Source organism: Diabrotica virgifera, chromosome 10 (assembly GCF_917563875.1).
Source record: "Diabrotica virgifera virgifera chromosome 10, PGI_DIABVI_V3a".
NCBI lineage: Eukaryota > Metazoa > Arthropoda > Insecta > Coleoptera > Chrysomelidae > Diabrotica > Diabrotica virgifera.
In genome coordinates this window covers 133354737-133376330 of record NC_065452.1, presented here as the reverse complement: position 1 = coordinate 133376330, position 21594 = coordinate 133354737, and the positions used below count along the sequence as shown (strand labels likewise).

The 21594-nt window shown below is 31.3% G+C and overlaps 1 protein-coding gene across 3 annotated transcripts in view; it reads right to left on the bottom strand.

The window, feature by feature from the left end:
* Nucleotides 1–21594, bottom strand: part of LOC126893415 (adenosylhomocysteinase-like 1) — a 110082-nt gene that overhangs the window by 13123 nt on the left and 75365 nt on the right. For all 3 annotated transcript variants that reach the window (XM_050663564.1, XM_050663566.1, XM_050663565.1), the window contains exons 7-10: nucleotides 16898–17048; nucleotides 9898–10050; nucleotides 7904–8069; nucleotides 7600–7846 (exon numbers count right to left, since the gene is read on the bottom strand). In XM_050663564.1, coding sequence (XP_050519521.1) covers nucleotides 7600–7846; nucleotides 7904–8069; nucleotides 9898–10050; nucleotides 16898–17048 — 717 coding nt within the window. The remainder of the gene's footprint in view (nucleotides 1–7599; nucleotides 7847–7903; nucleotides 8070–9897; nucleotides 10051–16897; nucleotides 17049–21594) is intronic.

The window sequence follows — 21594 nt, the reverse complement described above, 5'->3', positions numbered from 1 at the left end:
TATGGTTAGTATGTCGCTCGTTTGGGTTTTGAATGAGACATTGTGTACCAAATGTCAAAAAAATATACAGGGTGGTTCTAAAGTTATGGTTTAGGAAAGATATGGGCAAAATCGATAAAACACCTTGTAACTCGGTTATAAAGTCGGTAGGGAAAAAAATGTAGTATATCTAGAGCCGGCTCGGTGACCTCTATTCACCGTTAAAGTATTTCCGTTTCCCAATGAAACACCCTGTATTGGTAACAATTTTTTTCCTCACGTTGCACGAACTGTCACCGAATATTTACAACAGGTAAATCGTCGGACTTTGAATTGGCTACCGCACAGTCCAGATCTTAACCCGATCTAACATTTGTGGGATATAATTGGCATAAGACTAAGATAGCGTCTGCCAACTCCTAGAACCTTGATAGAGGTAAACAGTAGCTCTCGAGATTTGGAATGATATTGATCAAGACCAAATAGCAAACTTAATTCCAAATATGTTTTGTTGATGTGAAGCCATCATTAGAAGTTGAGGCGGAAACACGCGCTACTGACGCGTATTGTATTGATTTATTTTTTGTACTTTACTGATATTATAACATGTACTTATAGCCCAATCAGTGAACACAAAATTTTACGAAAACCTCCAAAAAAATAAAGGAAGGATGAAAATTTGGGAATAGGTAGTTGAAATTGCCTATTATTATATAAGAAAAAGTTTACAATTCTACATCCCCTCCATTTTACAAAAATTGGGAAATGCGGGGTGAAAAATATTTTCTCGGCGGTGAAAAAATATACGTTCAAAATAAGTCCGAAATTGTATAAAATGACTAATTCTAAGTGACTTTTGTTCTATAAAGTTTTTTCACTAAGTTAATACTTGTCGAGTTATTTGTGAGTTAATTTCATTTTTAACAAAAAAAAAACATGTTTTTGGACGGTTTTTCGCAGATAACTCAAAAAGTAAGTATTTAAGCGAAAAAAATATTCTTAGCAAAAATATAGCTTATAAAAAATTTAAAAAATGGTGTATGCATGAGGTCTGTAGACCCAGTAGAAGCAAAGTTGTAGCTAATGAAAAGTAGATTCTTCGTCAAATTCCAAATCAAATATTTCAATGTGAAATAACCCAAAAACGGAGCACTTTTCGGGGAAAATTCCTTTCAACTTTTTTAAAGTGTTTAAAAAAAGGTTTATTTTTCTTTTTTAAAAAAACTTCTAACATTAGAAGTAAGTGAGTTACGCTCAAATAATTGCTGGTCTTTGTTATTTTTTGCTAAAAAATCGCGAAAATCACCCCCTAATTGGCTTCCCAAATAAAATTAATCGTTACCGCTTCACAAGTTACTTTACTTATGTATTATTTATATTATCTGTCAGTTTAATTGGTTCAAAGTGCTCATTTTTGAAAAAAATTGGGTTTAAAATAAAACATTGTTTTTTATTTTGAAAAAAATGTAATTTTTATGGAATTAACTTAAAAATTATTAGTAATACGAAAAATCTCAAACAGTAATAAAATGTTCGTTTTGCTTTTCTGAATATTTTCGATTTTTTGACCCGTGTTGAGCTGCCCCCCTGATTTATGAAAAACAAATAGCCCTGATTTATGAGCTCTCATATTCCGCAAACTAAAAATTTTGAGTTCGTTCCACTGAGCAGGAATTTAATACTTTAGTGGCTCAGCCCCCCCCCCCACTACTTAAAAATAGGAATATTGAATCAGTTTTTACGGCAGAATTACGAGCTATTTATGAGCTCTTGAAGTTATATAGTTTCGATTTTTGAGCTGATCCCCTTCACCCCCAAACAACCCTTTAATTGATTTAACTTAAGAGAAAAATGCTGAGAAAACTTAAAATATATCGTATTGCGGATATAATTCCTATAGCGTATATACTCTAAGAATAAGCTATTAAATCGCGTGCATTTCGATTATTGAGCTACAACCCCTTCGCAAGAAAACCACCCTATCTTCCTGGCTTCAGAGAAAGTTGCACTTAAAATGCATTAAATTAATTATTTGGCGACTACATATCATTTAATAATTTATAAGCTTCCAAATTACGCGCACTTAAATCAGTAAATTGCAAATTATTTTATATAGTGCAGTCACTGAAGGTGAAAATCAACGATTAACTTCAATTTCGGTGAACCTTCATCGATTTTCACGAAAATTGGTCAGTGGTTAGAGGATACCTCAAGAAACAAAGGTGATATGGTACCACCTTGCGCCTTTACCCTGAGGGTGGATACCGCCCCTCGAGGGTGAAAATTATTTTATAAAAAATAACTGCACAAATCTATGAAAGAACAAATTATAAGCAAAATTTATTATATAAAGTTATTAAAATAAGTCAATACTTAGTCAATAAATTATTAAAGATCAAAATTTTTAATTATTCGTGAAAAAAATGCATGTTTTGAAGCGGTTTATCGTAAATCACTGAAAAACTGTAAGTTTTTACAAAAAAGTTAATAGTAGTTTAATTCGTATAGCTTATATTCTACGAATAAACTCTTAAATCACGCGCCTTTCGATTATTGAGCTACAACCCCTTCGCAAGAAAACCATCCCATATTCCCAGCTTCAGAGAGAGTTGTACTTAAAATAATTTAAATTAAGTATTTGGCGACTAGATATCGTTTAATAATTTATGAGCTCGCAAAATATACGCATCTCAATTACTGAATTGCCATTTTCTTTCTATAGTGCAGTCAGTGAAGGTAAAAATCAACTATGACCTTCGATTTCGGTAAATCTCCATTCATTTTCACGAAAATTGGTGAGCGGATTTTGATGCTATCAACTTTTTCTGGAGCTCATTTTTGATAGGTATTTCTTAGTACTTTGATAAGTATTTAGTACCTAAGTGTTATAAAATGCATCTCTTTCCCGTTATTTAAGCTTGAATCCTTAGATTTGAACAGTCGCAGAAAAAAATATACATTTAATTACCAATAACTTACTTTAAATTAACATTAAAGGGTTTTTCAAGTAAGCAATTTATTATATTTTTTATTAGCTTCAATTTTAGTGATGAAAACTTTTTTGTAAAAACTTACAGTTTTTGAGTTATTTATGAAAAATCGCTTTAAAGCATGCATTTTCTTTCACAAAAATTAAAATATTTGATCTTTAATAACTCAAAAAGTATTGATTTATTTTAATCACATTATATAAAAAATTTTGCTTACAATTTGTCCCTCTCGATTTGTGGGGTTATTTTTAATAAAGTAATTTTCACCCCCGAGAAGGGGTGACATATACCCCAGGTTAAAACCCCAAGTTATTATTGTCAATTCGTAAAAATGAATGTGATTTACCGAAATCGAAGGTCACAGTTGATTTTTACCTTCAGTGACTGCACTATAGAAAAAACATGGCAATTCAATAATTGAGATGGGTATATTTTGCAAGCTCATAAATTATTAAACGATATGTAGTCGCCAAATAATTAATTTAAATTATTTTAAGTACAACTCTCTCTTAAGCCGGGAATATGGGATGGTTTTCTTGCGAAGGGGTTGTAGCTCTATAATCGAAAGGCGCGTGATTTAAGAGTTTATTCGTAGAATATAATCTATAGGAATTAAACTACTATTAACTTTTTTGTAAAAACTTACAGTTTTTCAGTGATTTACGAAAAACCGCTTCATAACATGCATTTTTTTCACGAATAATTAAAATCTTTGATCTTTAATAACTTAAAAGTATTGACTTATTTTATTAACTTTACATAATAAATTTTGCTTTTAATTTGTCCTTTAATTGATTTGTGCAGTTATTTTTTATAAACTAATTTTCACCCTCGAGAAGGGGCGGTATCCACCCTCAGGGTAAAGGCGCAAGGTCATGGCGCCATGTCAACTTTGTTTCTTGACATATCCTCTAACCACTGACCCATTTTCGTGAAAATCGATGAAGGTTCACCGAAATTGAAGGTAATCGTTGATTTTTACCTTCAGTGACTGCACTATATAAAACAAATTGCAATTTTCTGATCTAAATACGCGTAATTTGGAAGCTTATAAATTATTAAATGATATGTAGTCGCCAAATAATTAGTTTAATGCCTTTTAAGTACAACTTTTTCTTAAGCCGGGAAGATAGGGTGGTTTTCTTGCGAAGGGGTTGTAGCTCAATAATCGAAATGCACGTGATTTAATAGCTTATTCTTAGAGTATATACGCTATAGGAATTATATCCGCAATACGATATATTTTAAGTTTTCTCAGCATTTTTCTCTTAAGTTAAATCAATTAAAGGGTTGTTTGGGGGTGAAGGGGATGAGCTCAAAAATCGAAACTATATAACTTCAAGAGCTCATAAATAGCTCGTAATTCTGCCGTAAAAACTGATTCAATATTCCTATTTTTAAGTAGTACTCAGCCCCCCCCCCCCTAAAGTATTAAATTCCTGCTCAGTGGAACGAGCTCAAAATTTTTAGTTTGCGGAATATGAGAGCTCATAAATAGCTTATAAATCAGGGCTATTTGTTTTTTAATTTTTGCAAGTAGGGGGGGGGCAGCTCAACACGGGTGATTTTTTGTTTTCTTGTTAGACAAAAATTGGTTATGCTATGGCTGTTCAAAATTTGCCTAAACTCGTGATTAGTTACTCGTTCAAGCCATTTTAACTACAGCTTTTTTAAAAATAAGCACTTTGAACCGATGAAACTTACAGATCATATAAATAATACATAAGCAAAGTAACTTGTCAAGTGATAATGATAAAATTTATTTGTGATGTTAATTAGAGGGTGATTTTCGCGATTTTTTTTACCAAAAAATAAAAGGGACCAACAATATTTTGAGCGTAACTCACTTACTTTTAATGTTAGAAGCTTTTTAAAAAACAGAAATAAACCTTTTTTTAAACAGTTTAAAAAAGTTTTAAGTGAATTTTCCCCGAAAAGTGCTCCGTTTTTGGGTTATTTCACATTGAAATATTCGATTTGGAATTTGACGAAGAAGAACCTACTTTTCATTAGCTACAACTTTGCTTCTACTGGGTCTACAGACCTCACGCATACACCATTTTTTTAAATTTTTTATAAGCTATATTTTTGCTTTGAATATTTTTTTCGATAACATACTTACTTTTTGAGTTATCTCCGAAAAACCATCCAAAAACATGTTTTCTTTTTGTTAAAAATGAACATATTCACTCGCAAATAACTCGAAAAGTATTGACTTAGCGAAAAAACTCTATAGAATAAAAGTTGTTTATAATTAGTCATTTTATCCAATTTCGGTCTTATTTTGAAGGTATATTTTTCACCTTCGAGAGGGGGTATCCCCCTCCATTTTTGTAAAATGGAGGGGTAGTAGAATTGTAAACTTTTTCTTATATAATAATAGACAATTTTAACTACCTATTCCCAAATTTTCATCCTTCCTTTATTTTTTTTAGGGTCAGATTGTTCTTTGATCAGGCTATTACGATATGCTAACAAAAACGTTTTGTAATATAAAAGTACATATATCTTTTCTTATCGAACATAAGCGAATGATTCAAAAAACAACATGTCAAAAAGGCCTAAGGCTACTATTGAGTTTTAATTTTAATATTTTATAAATGCTAGAATATTCCATAGGGTGTTCCTAACTTTGATTAAAAAACCCAGTACGATTGTTACATCCGATATACGACAATTGACCTGTCTGGCAACAATATTATTACAGCGGTTGTTAAAGAATAAGGCTATAACATATTAAAAAAATATATAAAAAAAATTTTTAGGAAACGCTTTTCTTTAGTTCCGAATGACTAAAATTAAAAATATTAAAAAATCAACTAAAAAGCAAAAAATAAAAAATAAAAATTGAAAAAATCCAACACATTCGTCAAAGAAAAGCGTGGGGCGAAAACCGTTTATTCGATGAAGACGCCCCACGCTTTTCTTTGACGAATGTGTTGGATTTATTCAATTTTTTTTTATTTTTTGCTTTTTAGTTGATTTTTTAATATTTTTAATTTTAGTCACTCGGAACTAAAGAAAAGCGTTTCCTAAAATTTTTTTTTATTTTTTTTTATTATTTTTAAATTATGATATTTTGGCATATTATATCTCATATAAGTGACATACATCTGGGCGTGATGACGTAATCGATGATTTTTTTAAATGATAATTATTCTCTCCCTATTATAGGGGTCGTGTGCTAGCTCATTTGAAAGGTCATTAAATTCTCTATTCAGTAATATAAACATTTACATACTTATTTATACAGGGTGTCAGAAATATTCTTTTAAATTAAATTTGGCAAAAAAAAGAAGAATGTGTGTAACTTATTAAATTTAAATTAAAATACATTTTATTGCTGTCAGAAACCAGACAAAAATGTTTATATCACAAATAATCATTGCTTTTAGCGTAAATTAAATGTTAAAATTTCCAAGAGGTAGGTGGCTGGCGGAAGCTGGCTTGAATATTTAATTTAATCGAAAAGCAATGTTTATTTCTGAAATACACATTTTTTTCTGTTTACGGGCAACTGTAAAATGTATTCTGAGTTAAATAAATTACATACTTTCTTCTTTTTTGTCAAATAATTTAATTAAAAAATTGTTTTTGGACACCCTGTACAAATAATTATATAAATTTTTATATTACTGAATAAAGAATTGAATGACCTTTCAAATGAGCTATCGCATGTCCCCTATTCTCATTTAAAAAAATCATCGATTACGTCATCGCGCCCAGAAGGATGACGTCACTAGTATGACATATATGCCAAAATATCGTAATTTAAAAATAAAATCGACCTCTTTCGGGATTTTTCCTTAACCCTTTTTCCTTTTCCTACACTTATTTTCTAAACTCAATCTGCTACATCGAGGTACAGTGGTACCCCAAATAAAATCGACCTAAAATATTTATATATGTATGTTTTAAGAACTTATGACAAAAACAATCTTAAGATAACATGCTAAGAATTTATTTTGTATACAAAAATATTTTATTATATTATTATTCACAAGTTTATTTTCATATTTTCTACACCCACTACTGCAAATTGGTGTAACTTACAAACAAGGTTGGGGTACAAGTGTACCCCAGGTAGCATTCCAGGGTTCAAGTCGCCTTTTTACGAAATAACGAATTTATTCCTTTCACTTGCATCGTACTGTATAAACCAATATATGAGTGTTCAAAATTTAAAACTTTATTGTTTATTTATGACGCATAACGTAAACAATTAACGTAAAAAGTGAAATTATGTATAGGTTATATCATTAGCTACCATCCGTAAAAGTTTCAAGTTTCTACATTGTAAAAAACAAGAGAATTTAGGCCTTTTTCCATTAAAATAGTTTTTTTTTATTTAAACAATTAATAAACATAAACAAAAAATTTTTGTTGTCTATTCGTGTATTGTCACCGCGAATGCATATGTCTGCAAAGTTTCATTCATTTGCATGGAAGAAAAGGTAGTCAAATTAACATCCAAAGGTTTGACGCAATCTATTGAACTAAATAAAAGCGTTTAAAAATCACTTAAATCGGACAACAGGTTTAGGAAATTCGAAACATCAAAAATGTCCCAATTTTAAGACTGTGCGTTAATTTCTTGGAGAAGTGTATTTACGTGACTTTCACCCCTTACCCATCTTTTTTGGCAGTAAATACACATCGGATTTATATCGTCCCTGAGGAGCATTAAAAAGTTCGATGAGGGCCAATGCTTGAGTTGCTGATGTTATAGACACAACAAAAGAAGGTAAACTAGAGCAGCTCAAGTTGACTAGACGACCCTCGGCTAAAAGTATTATCCGTTTACTATCTGGCCAGATGACATGATCCACCTGTGATCTCACTTTTTCCCAGGTTAAGTCCGGTGTTCGTAGGCTATTCTGGAAGAGAATGATATCGATTTGAATATAATTAAGTTTTTGTCCATTTATACTTACAATATCAATTTCTGTATTAGAATGGCCCATGTTACAGACAATGCAACCATTCTTCATCTTATCCATATGTTCCCTAGTGACTACATTTTTGTTCCCTGTGGCTGTTATGACTATGTCGACATTACGAATTACTTCATACAATTTTATTACTCTAAATCCATCCATACTGAAAAAAATACACTATATATCGTTAACAATTTCAAACAAGCCCATACAAAGACCACCTCGTGGTGCAACTGTCATGGTTAATTTTATCCCACAAGATAAAAACCTATCAGACGTGTAAAGTATATCATAACATCCATTTAAATAGTTTCTTCGGCTTTTTCCCATCATGAGTTCGCAGTTTTCATCCTCCACAGCACTCTATTCTCCTAGTCACTTTCTCTGAGGTCTCTATCTATCATAGCATTTCCTGTGTGTTTTCCATCTTGTAGCGGGTGTTCCCCTCCGTCTTCACCCCGGCGGGTCCCAGTCCAATATTCTTTTCGGCCCCCTGTGCTTCTGACATTCTATGTACATACCCGTACCACTGCAGGGCTGTTTCCCACTTTTTTGTAATTGAGCATTCTACTTCCATTCTGTTCCATATTTCCTCTATTCTTATTCTATCCTCTCTGGTGATTTATAGACATCTTCTCATAAAGTCCAATTCAACTGTTCTTTATTTGCTTTCTTCTATATTCGTCGTCTCTTGTGCTTATATATTGTAAAAAGCCGGAGATACAGGATGCAGCCAGAAAGCAGTTTCTTAACGAAAATTCTTGGATTTAAAATATTGTTTATTATATTTTTATTTCAATTATTCTAATTGTAAAGTATTCGTCTTTCTCGTATTACAAGAGATGTCGCTGTTTTGCGTCTCAAAAGGTTAAATAGGCAGGATTGTTGATTTTTGTTTCAGAATTGTGACTGCATAGCTTCACTGAGGATGCAGAGATGCTGAAATAGCTATATGAAGATGGTGGTCTAACTCTGAATCAAATAAAAACAAAACCTGCCTTTATCTTTTTCATCTTTACTCAGAATTGAGTATGTACCTGAAACTGTCTTTCGGTCCTTTTCCTAGACGAAAAGAAGGTAAATACGTGGCTAGTGTCCTTTATTTGCTTTCTTCTATATTCGTCGTCTCTTGTACTTATATATTGTAAAAGCCCGAGATACAGGATGCAGCCAGAAAACAGTTTCTTAACGAAAAGTCTTGGATTTAAAATATTGTTTATTATTTTTATTTCAATTATTCTAATTGTATAAAAGTAGTAAACTTTGTATCCAGAGCTTTTCGTCTTCCTCGTATTACGAGAGATGTCGCTGTTTTGCGTCTCAAAAGGCGGAATCATTGCATCGCGATGTTTTCCCTTAAATAGCCAGGATTGTTGATTTTTGTTTGAGCTATGACTGCATAGCTTCACTGGGGATGCATAGATGCTGAAATAGCTATATGGAGATGGTGGTCCCACTCTGAATCAAATAAAAACAAAACCTGCCTTTATCTTTTTTATCTTGTTCTTATTTTATTTCGTATTGTTCTCATTACCCATACTTCCGTTCCATATAGGGTAATATTCAGCACTATGCTCTGAATAATCGTTTTTTTTTCTTTGAAAGTGTTGTTCCATATCACTCCATGAAGTGCTTTCGTGGCTTGTTTTCCCCGTGCTATTTTCATTTCTTCATACAAGTATCATCTTGGCTTATCATTTACTATAAATACTTAAAAGTCTTACCACTATTAATGGTCTCTTCTAAACTTAAGTTCAAATCTGCAACCTCGGATCCAATACATAAGTATTCAGTCTTACACATATTTATCTTGAGTCCCCATAAGCTCATACTCTTCCTTTAATTCCCTTATCATATATTCCATGTCCTCCCTGTATTGTGCAAAAATGACTGTCATCGGCGAAAAGCTGAATTAAAATCTTATTTCTTCGACTTACCTCTTGTGTTCTATCGTCCCAATTAAGTGGCAACAGGAAACGAAGCATGCTTACCTTGCTTGCAACGCACAAATTGGGTCTATTTCGGTAACATAAACTACACAACCAAATCCTTTTAATGCTTGGCAACATCCTTTTCCAACTTCACCATATCCACACACAACCACTTGTTTTCCCCCGAACATAACATCAGTTGATCGTTTCAAGCTTAAAAAAATTAGATAGGTTAAAAAAGGAGAGAAAAACAAGGTATAATAATTACTATTTAAGAAAATAAAAATGACCTAACAGCACAGTTTAAAAAAAGGGAGATAATGCAGAAGCTTAGGAAAAGATGAATATTAGTCCAGGGCGGATCTGTTTTGAGATGGACGTTGAAAGGTGACTCAAATTTTTTTGCAGAAATTGCTTGAAAATAAATCAAATAATAATATTTGAGTTATCCTCCCTCTCAAAAAGGTCCGGAACATTGTTTAAATAATCAAAATGTCAAAAATTGAAGGAAAAATTCGATTTTTTTCTTCGTTTTTTGATTATAACTTTAAAAGTATTCATTTCCGAGAAAAGTTGTACTGACATAAAAGTTGCGTATTTAAATTTCCTACAATATAAAATTGGTTAAAAATTTAAAAAATAGTCACCCTAGTGGCAAAATAGCAATAATTGCGAAAAAAACATACAAAAACAAGTATTCGCATTTTACGTTTTTCAACCATTTATGCTACACTTAGGACCTTCATATTTCACCCAGAAAAACTTTATGATACAGTAAAACAATACTGTAAATTTCTTTAAGATCGGTTTAATAGATTTTGCAAAATAAATTTTGCAATCCAGCTTTCGCAAAAAAAATTCATTTTTTCAAAATGTTACAGGTCTGAAAATAAAGCAGATAGCAAGTTAAATTTTTTTTTGCCTATAGAACTGTACTGTACCTTTCATATGCAATTTTCAAAATTAAAATCGATTAATTACCACGGCGTCAGAAAATTTTTGAAATAAACAATAATTTTTGGTGCTACGCGCAGGACAGCGGTGTTCCATTCACACAAGTTGATTTCCACCAAAATTTCTTCCAATCTTTATCTAATATATTATTTTCTTACTCTATATTTTGTTGTATTTTAATATTTTAATTCCACAAAAATCAAACTAATTTTATTATTGTTTGTAAAATATTGTTTAAACAATTGCATATGTTTAAAAATAATAAACTTTTATTATTTAAGTTAAAATATATGAACAAATAAAGTTTTTGCTAATAAAAGTGTTATTTCAAAGGATAGAGTATGTGTTTTTATTTTGCAATAAACAAATTTATTTATTTAAATCGAAATGTAATAAAAATTAAAATGTATCAATCATTATCAAAGGTTATTGCAATGCCCAATCAGAGCAAACTATCCGCTGTCCTGCGCGTAGCACCAATAATTAATGTTTATTTAAAAAAATTCCTGACACCGTGGTGTTAATCGATTTTAATTTTGCAAAATTACGAATGAAAGGTACAGTACACTTCTATGTGCAAAAAAATTTTCAACTTGCTATCTGCTTTATTTTCAGTCCTGTAACATTTTGAAAAAATGAATATTTTTTACGAAAGCTGGATTGCAAAATTTATTTTGCAAAATCTATTTAACCGATCTTAATAAAATTTACAGTGTTATTTTATTATGTCATAAGGTTTTTCTGGGTCAAATATGAAGGTCGAAAGTATAGCATAAATGGTTGAAAAACGTAAAATGCGAATACTTGTTTTTGTATGGTTTTTTTCGCAATTATTGCTATTTTGCAACAAGGGTAACTATTTTTTAAATTTTTAACCAATTCTATATTGTAGTAAATTTAATTACGCAACTTTTATGTTAGTACAACTTTTCTCGGAAATGAATACTTTTAAAGTTATAATCAAAAAACCAAGAAAAAAAATCGAATTTTTCCTTAATTTTTTGACATTTTGATTATTTAAACAATGTTCCGGACCTTTTTGAGAGGGAGGATAACTCAAATATTATTATTTGATTTATTTTCAAGCAATTTCTGCAAAAAAATTTGAGTCACCTCTCAACGTCCAAATGTACTAATATTTTTAAAGATGCGCCCTGGTCTATATACAGAGATTAGAGAAATAGGTTTATAATGATGATTGAACGTTAAAAAGAGAAAGAATATGTATTGTGATGTATTAGACAATGTCCAATTTATAATCAGTACTGTACCATACCTAATGAACTAGATGACTAAGAAGTAAACTTAGAATGTGTCTAAAACGTAGAGTTTATGACAAATGTATCTTGCCTGTAACTACATATGAACTGGAGACCATGGCTTTTACAAAGAAAACCTTAGAGCAGCTCAGTACAACCCAAAGAGCGATGGAAAGGGCCATGATAGGGATTAATTTGAGAGGCAGGATTCGAAATATCGACATTCGTGAAAGAACAAAGATTACTGATGTCGCAAAACGTATAGCAAGTACCCGAACAATGGACACAGAGATTAACAAACTGGAGACCAAGAGAGAACAGGCGAGGAGTAGGCAGACCGCAGAAGATGTGGACAGATGATATCAAACAAGTCGCGGGCAAGCAGTGGATGAGAATTGCTAAGAGTAGAAATCGATGGAAGCAAATGGAAGAGGCATATATCCTGCAGTGGACGAACATAGGATTAAGAAAAATAAACTTATAGAATATTGATACACTGTATGCTCGAAGCCACAATTGCTCAGTCCTGGTAGATTATGGACAAGGTGGTTCATAGAGGTGAGAAACACAAGAAACAATAGATGCAAAACAATCAAAAGGCAGCAGTGAAGAGAACAACTCTTCAAAAGAAAAAAAATGCAAATATCATTTACCTTTCCAATACTGCGAGGTCATATAGATCCCAAGAATAATAAAAAAATACTGCATCGATAAACAGGCTCTAAAATGTTTTGGGATGGAATACCTCACTAATGTGCAGTCTTCGCTTGGGTATAATCTATAAAAACTGGCATCATCAGCTTTATAAAACAGGAGAAAATCAATGGGATCTAATTTAAAGAAAAATGGGAAAGTGGCTGGGTTGCCAACACCATAAGGAACATCCCAAACTACACAATTACCTAATATGTATTTAAAATCATTTAGCAGTGGGTTATTACAATACCCAAAAAAATCCAAATGTTCTCATATAAGTACCATTCTGAAGTACTCTTCAAGATTCAAAATTATTTCTTGGGAACTTTTGGCAAAATTAAAGTTATGTTTTTATAAAAGGACTCCGCAGAAACCGTATGGGAAATGGCTCTCTGTCAAATGCTCTGAAACTTTGGGTTCTGGTAGTCATTGATATGTAGAACAAAAGACTCAATGGGCCACTAGCTCCAAAAAATCATGGTTTTAAGATATAAGCCTCTGAGATTATACAGTGAGGACGTTTGAGTTGGAATAAATTCATTTTCTCGAGAATGCGCGACTCTGGAGATAAATCCCGAATCAGGTCGATTTTTATTTGTAAATTATAATTTTTTTGGTATATATATCATACTAGTGACGTCATCCATCTGAATGTGATGACGCAATCGATGATTTTTTTAAATGAGAGTAGGGGTCGTGTGATTGCTCATTTGAAAGATTATTCAATTCTCTATTCACTAATACGGGTGTCTGCGTAACTTGGAACCATATGGGAAACTTTTTTAATATCAATTTTACGAAAAAAAGTCATTCTTTATAAAGTGCTCTGCATAGTCTAAAACCTAAGATGCAATCATCAGATATCAAATTTTGTCAACAGTATACGAGGTATGTAAAAAAATATGAATTTCGCTCAAGAGCAAACTACCTTTATATTTCAAAATATCAAAAAATTTTATTATGAAAAGTTATTTGTAATTAAAAACCATATTCAATTATGCAATAACAGCCTTCTACTTGAAAAAAAAAAATCTGAAATTTTCCTAAATTACCGATTCCGAACATCATTTTTATTTATTAGACATGTAATAACTCTTTTATTAATAATTTTAGGAAAAAAAGTTATTCCTCATAAAAATCTGTGCATGGTCTAAACCTCAAGATGCAACCATCCGTTATCCAAGTTTTGTTAATTTTATACGAGGTGTGTCAAATAATATAATTTAGAACGAATTTCTAAATTCTTTCTAAATTCATATTATTTGACACACCTGGTATAAAATTAAAAAAGTTGGATAACTCATGTTTGCATCTTGAGGTTTAGACCATGCACAGATTTTTATAACGAATAACTTTTTTTCCTAAAATTATTAATAAAAGAGTTATTACATGTCTAATAAATAAAAATGATGTTCGGAATCGGTAATTTGGGAAAATTTCAGATTTTTTTTTCAAGTAGAAGGCTGTTATTGCATATTTGAATATGGTTTTTAATTGCAAATAACTTTTCATAATAAAATTTTTTGATATTTTGAAATATAAAGGTAGTTTGTTCTTAAGCGAAATTCATATTTTTTGACATACCTCGTATACTGTTGACAAAATTTGATATCTGATGATTGCATCTTAGGTTTTAGACTATGCAGAGCACTTTATAAAGAATGACTTTTTTTTCGTAAAATTGATATTAAAAAAGTTTCCCATGTGGTTCCAAGTTACGCAGACACCCTGTATAAACATTAACATAAATATTTATACAGAGTGCCCAAAAAACAATTTTTTAAATTAAATTAATTGAGACAAAACAAAAGAATGTATGTAATTTATTTAATGAAAATACATTTTTTCTACAACCACTATTCAAAGTGCACTTTTCTGCACGGTTTTATGTTAGCAAACTTGATATTTTCTCACAGTATAAGATATTTGACATTCGTGTGCAGAAAAGTGACGTTTCTGTGCCGCAAAGTGACGTTTCTGTGCCGCAAAGTTCTTTTCTGCACAGTTGACTACCTCATTCTGAGTAACGTTATATTCTGTTTACATCCGTGGACTACCGCATTCTGAGTAACGTTATATTCTGTTTACATCCGTGGTTAAACTTTAGACAAATATATAACCTATAAGACAATTATTATATTTAACTATAGCATAGAAACTAAATTATGGATGTTACAACTGTTTTATTTTACAATTTTATTCTTATTAAACATTTTATAATTATCAAATAACCAATAAGGATTTAGCAACCTGTGCAAGAGACGTCGAATGAAGTAGGTTTTGTGTAAATCCGTGACTGCATAAATATAATGTCAATAATGTGTAATAATTGTTTAAATTTAAACAAATTAAGGCAGTGCATTAATTTTTTAACTGATTTCTGTGCAATTTATTTAGGTATAAGGAATTTAAATTGATTAGCAGGTATTAATTAAATACAGTTTAAAATTTATCACATAGGTACCTATTTTAATCGTCGTTTGGAAATTGTGATTTTTATTTTTAGGAAAAACTGTGCTTGTAGAAAAAGTATAGTGTGAAACACGTGCAGAAAGGTAATTTCTCACTCGTTTGAATTGCGGCACTCGCTTGCGATCGTACCGCAACTTTTCAAACTCGTGAGAAATTAGTACCTTTCTGCACTTGTTGCACAATATACTATTACTGCTGTCAGAAAACAGAAAAAAATGTTAATTTGAAAAATAAACATTGCTTTTCGTTTAAATTAAATGTTTAAACTTCTAGTAGGCAGGTGGGTGCCAGCTTTAATATTGAATTTAAGCGAAAAACAATATTTATTTATAAAATAATAGTATATTGTGCAACAAGTGCAGAAAGGTACTAATTTCTCACGAGTTTGAAAAGTTACGAGTAAAAGAGTGAAGAATTACCTTTCTGCACGTGTTACACACTATTCTTTTTCTACAACCACAGTTTTTACTAAAAATAAAAATTACAATTTCCAAACGAAGATTTATTAGATAAATTATAAATTTTAAACTGTATTTAATTAATACTAATCAATTTAAATTCATTATACCTAAACAAATTACATAGAAATCAGTTAAAATATTAATGCACTGCCTTAATTTGTTTGAATTTAAACTATTTTAAATAATTATTACAAAATAATGTCACATTCGACGTTATATTTATGCAGTTACGGAGTTCCACCAAGCCTACTACATTCGACGTATCTTGTTGAGGTTGCTAAATCCTTATTGGTTAATTGATAATTATAAAATATTTATTAAGAATAAAATTGTAAAATAAAACGGTTGTAATTGTAACATCCATAATTTAATTTCTATTCTATAGTTAAATATAATAATTGTCTTATATGTTATATATTTGTCTAAACTTTAACCACGGATGTAAACAGAATATGACGTTACTCAGAACGAGGTAGTCAACTGTGCAGAAAAGAACTTTCCAGCACAGAAATGTCACTTTTCTGCACACTAATGTCAAATATCTTATTCTGTGAGAAAATATCAAGTTTGCTAACATAAAACTGTACAGAAAAGTGCATTTTGAATAGTGGTGTAGAAAAACATTTTTTCCTGTTTTCGGACAGTAGTAAAATGTATTTTGCATTAAATAAATTACATACATTCTTCTTTGTCTCAATTAATTTAATTAAAAAAATTGTTTTGGGCTCCCCATATAAATAATTATGTTAATGTTTATATTAGTGAATAGAGAATTGAATAACCTTTCGAATGAGGTATCACACGACCGCTATTCTCATTTAAAAAAATCATCGATTGCGCCATCACGCCCATATGGATGACGTTACTAGTATGATATATATGCCAAAAAATTATAATTTAAAAATAAAAATCGATCTGATTCGGGATGTATCTCCAGAGTCGCCCATTCTCGAGAAAATGAATTTATTCCAACTCAAACGTCCTCACTGTATAACATCAGAGGCTTATATCTTAAAACCAAGATTTTTTGGAGCTAGGGGCCCTTTGAGTCTTTTGTTCTACACATCAAGGACTATTAGAACCCAAAGTTTCAGAGCATTTGACAGAGAACCATTTCCCATAAGGTTTCTGCGGGGTCCTTTAATAACATAAACGAAAATTCGGCAAAATGTCACGTATCATTTTTTTTTTTTTTTTTTGACACGTTACAGTACTTACCTATCAATAATTGATTCTCGGCAACTATACAAATTATCATATTTGGTTTTTGTCACGGAATCGTTGACATTCATGGCGGGGACGGTAAGTTTGCCACCTTTGGACAGCTGATAGAGGCGATGCACACCAGTGACACTTTCTTCTACTATTCCTATAACAATAAAACGTAGAATTACAAACGGTTTTCTCTCCACATTTACTAAAATTCATTCTAATGAGAGTGAAAGTTTTTTGATTTTTTTAGGTGATTTACAACTAGCCTCAGGTTGTGATTTTGGTACCTACATTAAAGAACAGACATTAAGGGGGGAGTATGGTTTGAAATCAACATATCAAGCACATTTTTGTGATTTTTTTTCGAAGCTATGGTAGAATTATTTTATTTTTAAATTAAATAAACATATTAAGTACAATTCAAAGAATATTTAAGAAAAAATTCAATCCAAAATATTGAAAAATAAGCCATAGTCGAAAAATTTTGGCAGGCAGCTCAAAAAAAATGGATTTTGCGGTGGACATCAGAACTCATCACTGGATCATACGAAACAGAAAATTCAAAAAGATTTAATTAGCCTATGAGTTTCGTAAGGTAACAACGTCGAGTTTTTTTTATTTTTAATGATTTTTGAATTTTTGGTATCACTCAGAAATCAAAAATACGAAATTTTTGATAAAAATTTTGTGAAAACCAACAGATTTAATATTGTTGAACAAAAAATAAGCACAAAATGAAAAATATCTCGACGTTGTTACCTCACGAAATGTCTAAAGAAAATCTATACAAAATTTCAGGTAGATCGGTCAAGTAGTTTTTCAGTTACAATGTCCACCGCATTTGAAAAAGCAGTTTTGAGAAAAATGCGTTTAAAGTTTTGACAACTGCATCTTCATCTTCTGATTTGTCTGCCAAATCGTAAAGTGATGAACATTGGAATGTGTTTTTGAATTGCGGAGTAATCTACAAAAGAGAAGGCGAACAGTTGTTTAACGTTTCTCACTACGCTCAAGCGTGCTGGCGCGAAGCCGCGGCAATGCGAGTCGAAGGTAGGGATATTCAACACCCTGTATCTCTGGTAATTTTACTCCGATTATTTTGAAATTTTCAGAGAGTATTCTTGAAAGTATGCACTTTTATTTGAAATAATAAAAAAAATTAAATATTTTAAACCATACCCTCCCCTTAATGATACACAATTTGCGTTTCGCAAAGGCCTAGGAACGCGTGAAGCTATTTTTTCACTTAATATACTAATACAAAAGTGCCAGGACGTCAATCAAAATATATAGGGTCACCTAGGGTTAGTGTGACCTAAAAATATGCAAATTTGATTTTAAAATAAAAAATATATATTTGTTTTTAATTGAACGGTTTCAGATTTTTAAGAAGACTTTCTGGTTAATTGTCACAATCATTGTACAGTGAATAGGCATGTTGCATTTTTAAAATTCCTTTTACATTATGTTTTATTTAAGAGGGTAAGGTGTCACACTATCCCTTCATTATGGGGTTACTGTGACTAGGATTAGGGATGGTGTGACAACTAGCTTTTTTGTCATTTAAAAGCACCTAGGATTAAGTGTGCCTTGGTGTGACACAAAAATATTGTAATAATTTTTGGCATTTAAAAATTCGACAATTTTAGAAAAAAAAATGTGAAATTTCTTATTTAAAACACCAATTTTTTTTATTAAACGTAGGTATTTTATTATTCAATATTCTCAATTTTATTGAAAACCTTTTCTTATTTTACAAATTCAGTAACATCTAACATTCAAAAACATCAACTTTTCCATTAAAAGTATACCGAATGCTTTCACAATTAAGGGATAATATCGGATCCATCAATATTCCTATAATCTGAGACATTCTAATAAATGATTTTTCATTAACAACAAAACTCCTTTTTATCCTTATCAACATTTCTTAATCCCACCACTTCTATTTCATCTTTAGTGTCATCAAAGTTTTCAATTACACACACATACTTAAAAGCAGTTCTACCACGCTTCCCACCCATGAAAGTTGCAACTATAAAAGAGCCTTGTTTAATATCTTCCTCATTTACAGGTTTTAGTGTCGCAGTTTTCTCTAAGAATTCCTCTTCTGCTTCGTCACTTTCCCCTAAAGACATATCTTCTATTTCCTCATCACTATCTGATTCATCTTTCTTTGACTTTTTCTTGATTGTTTTTGGACAGGTTTTCTGTTTTCCTTTAATGGACTCAGTCTTTGTGTTTAAAGAACTGATGTATTCTTCTTTTGATATTATTTCTGCAGTATCAATTCTTCGTGTAACTTTCTTTTTTACGCTAGTTGGAACTATCTTTTCCAGAAGCATATGCTCAAACAGTTTCTCTGGTGTTTCTTGCCCAACAGAAAGTTCGGTGATTTGACACCCTTGTAATGGACTGGAGGATTGACCAGTGATTTGATCTTTTAATAGAGTGATAGATGATGAACCAGCGATCCCTTGCTCTTCTGATGAACGGTTGCAAGTTACTGTCAACCATAACCTGATCAAACTAAGGTAGTAAGTGGTGGTAGTGTCACATGTCACACTATACCCATGTTTCCCTGTCACAGAAACCCCACAGTGTGAAAATCTGTGGGGTTACTGTGACAGGCCTAAAAAAATAATAGATAAAGACAATTAGGCCTTTATAATACGTGTAAACGTTTAAAATAAATGATGCAATACCATGCAGAGAAAAAATCATAATTAAATACAAATAATTTTGAAGAAATTCAAAATTTGGACTAATATATCAGAATTTCAAATTCGAATTACAATACATACATAAATAAATACTATGATTTTAACCTAAAAAACAGAAGGGACTGAAACAATTTTTTTAAATAATCTGTTGAAATGCAATAGAAGTGTAATATAACATCATATCGAGCGATCCACAATTATTAGGATCAAAGCTAGCCGTGCAAAAAATTACGTATGTCTTGTTTTAATCTAAATTTATATCATTGGTTTATCAAAAAATGGTTAAAAAATCAGTCAAAACCTTTAACACAGAACCATAATCAAAAATAAAAAGAATTAACAAAATTATAAGTAACAATAATAAATAAAATCAAACAAGAAGCTGTATATGTCCACCACCAACATCTCTACATAACCTAACTTTTCTTGTTAAGTTGACGTACACTGCAAAGTTGACGTAAACTGGAAAGTATATCTGAATTAAGAATAGACATGCACTGTATAGCTATATCTGTCGTTCAGAGCCACCTATGGTGACAATAATTTTGGATCACACGTTATGTAATATAAAAGCACAATATAAATTAGTAGTTAACGTTGTCACACTAACACCGCTGTCACACTAACCCTAGGTGACCCTACATGTTTTATTGACTATGACTATAATAAAGCATTTGATAAAGTATGACATGAACAATTAATGAATGTCCTGAAATCAATGAAAATAGACTGCAATGACCTCAGGATCCTATCTAATTTATACTATGTACATATAAGCATTGAGCAAAAGTATGTGTTAATGAACAGCTGTCAGAAGAAATTAAAATTAAACGTGGGGTGAGACAGGGATGTTTATGACAGGGATAATTATCGCCAATTATTTTTAATGCCTACTTCGAAGAGATCCTAAAAACTATTGAGGGTGAAGCAGCTGGAATAAAGGTAAATGGACTTTCCATTAACATTAGATATGCGGATGGCACTGTTATCTTAGCCGAAAATATTTAAGATCTTTAAAGACTGGTAGCCGGAATAGCGATGTATGGATGAGAATACGGTCTAACAATGAATGTCAAGAAGAGAAAATTTATGATAATATCTAAAACTCAAAGAAATAACGAGAATATTTTCATAAGCGGAACCAATGTCGAACGAGTAGACCAATATGCATATCTTGGAACAATGATCAACTTCACAGATGATTACTTCCAGGAAATCAAAATCTGAATACACAAGGCTAGAGCAAATTTTAACAACATGAGAAAAGTGTTCTGCACAAGAGATTTGGAGCTAAGAGTTAGGTTGGCTAGGTGCTACGTTTTCTCGACTTTGTTTTATGGAATGGAAGCTTGAAATTTGAATGCGGCATCAATGAAATACTGGAATCATTTGAGTTGTGAGTGTATAGAAAAATTCTGAAAATGTGGTCTGAACTGAAGTAATGGACAGAACACGTCACAAACAAAAAGGTTCTGAAAAAGATGAATAAAGAAATGGAAATCTTAATTACAATTAAAACAAGAAAATTGGAATATCTCGGACATGTTACACGTAGAGAGAGATACAACTTGCTCTAATTGATTATTCAGGGAAATATTCAAGGAAGAAAGAGCACAGGGAGACGTAGAATACATGACTACGCAACCTGAGAGAATGGTACGGATGTACATCAAATGAACTTTTCAGATCAGCCGTCTCCAAAGTCCGAATAGCTGTGATTATTGCCGACCTCCGTCGTGGAGATGGCAGTTAAAGAAGAATAATGATAAGGTTATAGTTCAATTAAATTGAAAGAACTGGGTAAAACAGATCATTAACGTATGTAGTTAAGATGATAGAACATTAAAAATATAAACCAACAAAAAACATACAATAAATAATAGAGATCTTCACTTTTCTTCTTTGATTTGGTTCGTAACACTAAATACAGTGGGTGATCATATTATTAGAGCCACCTCAGAAAATTTTACTTTTGATTAA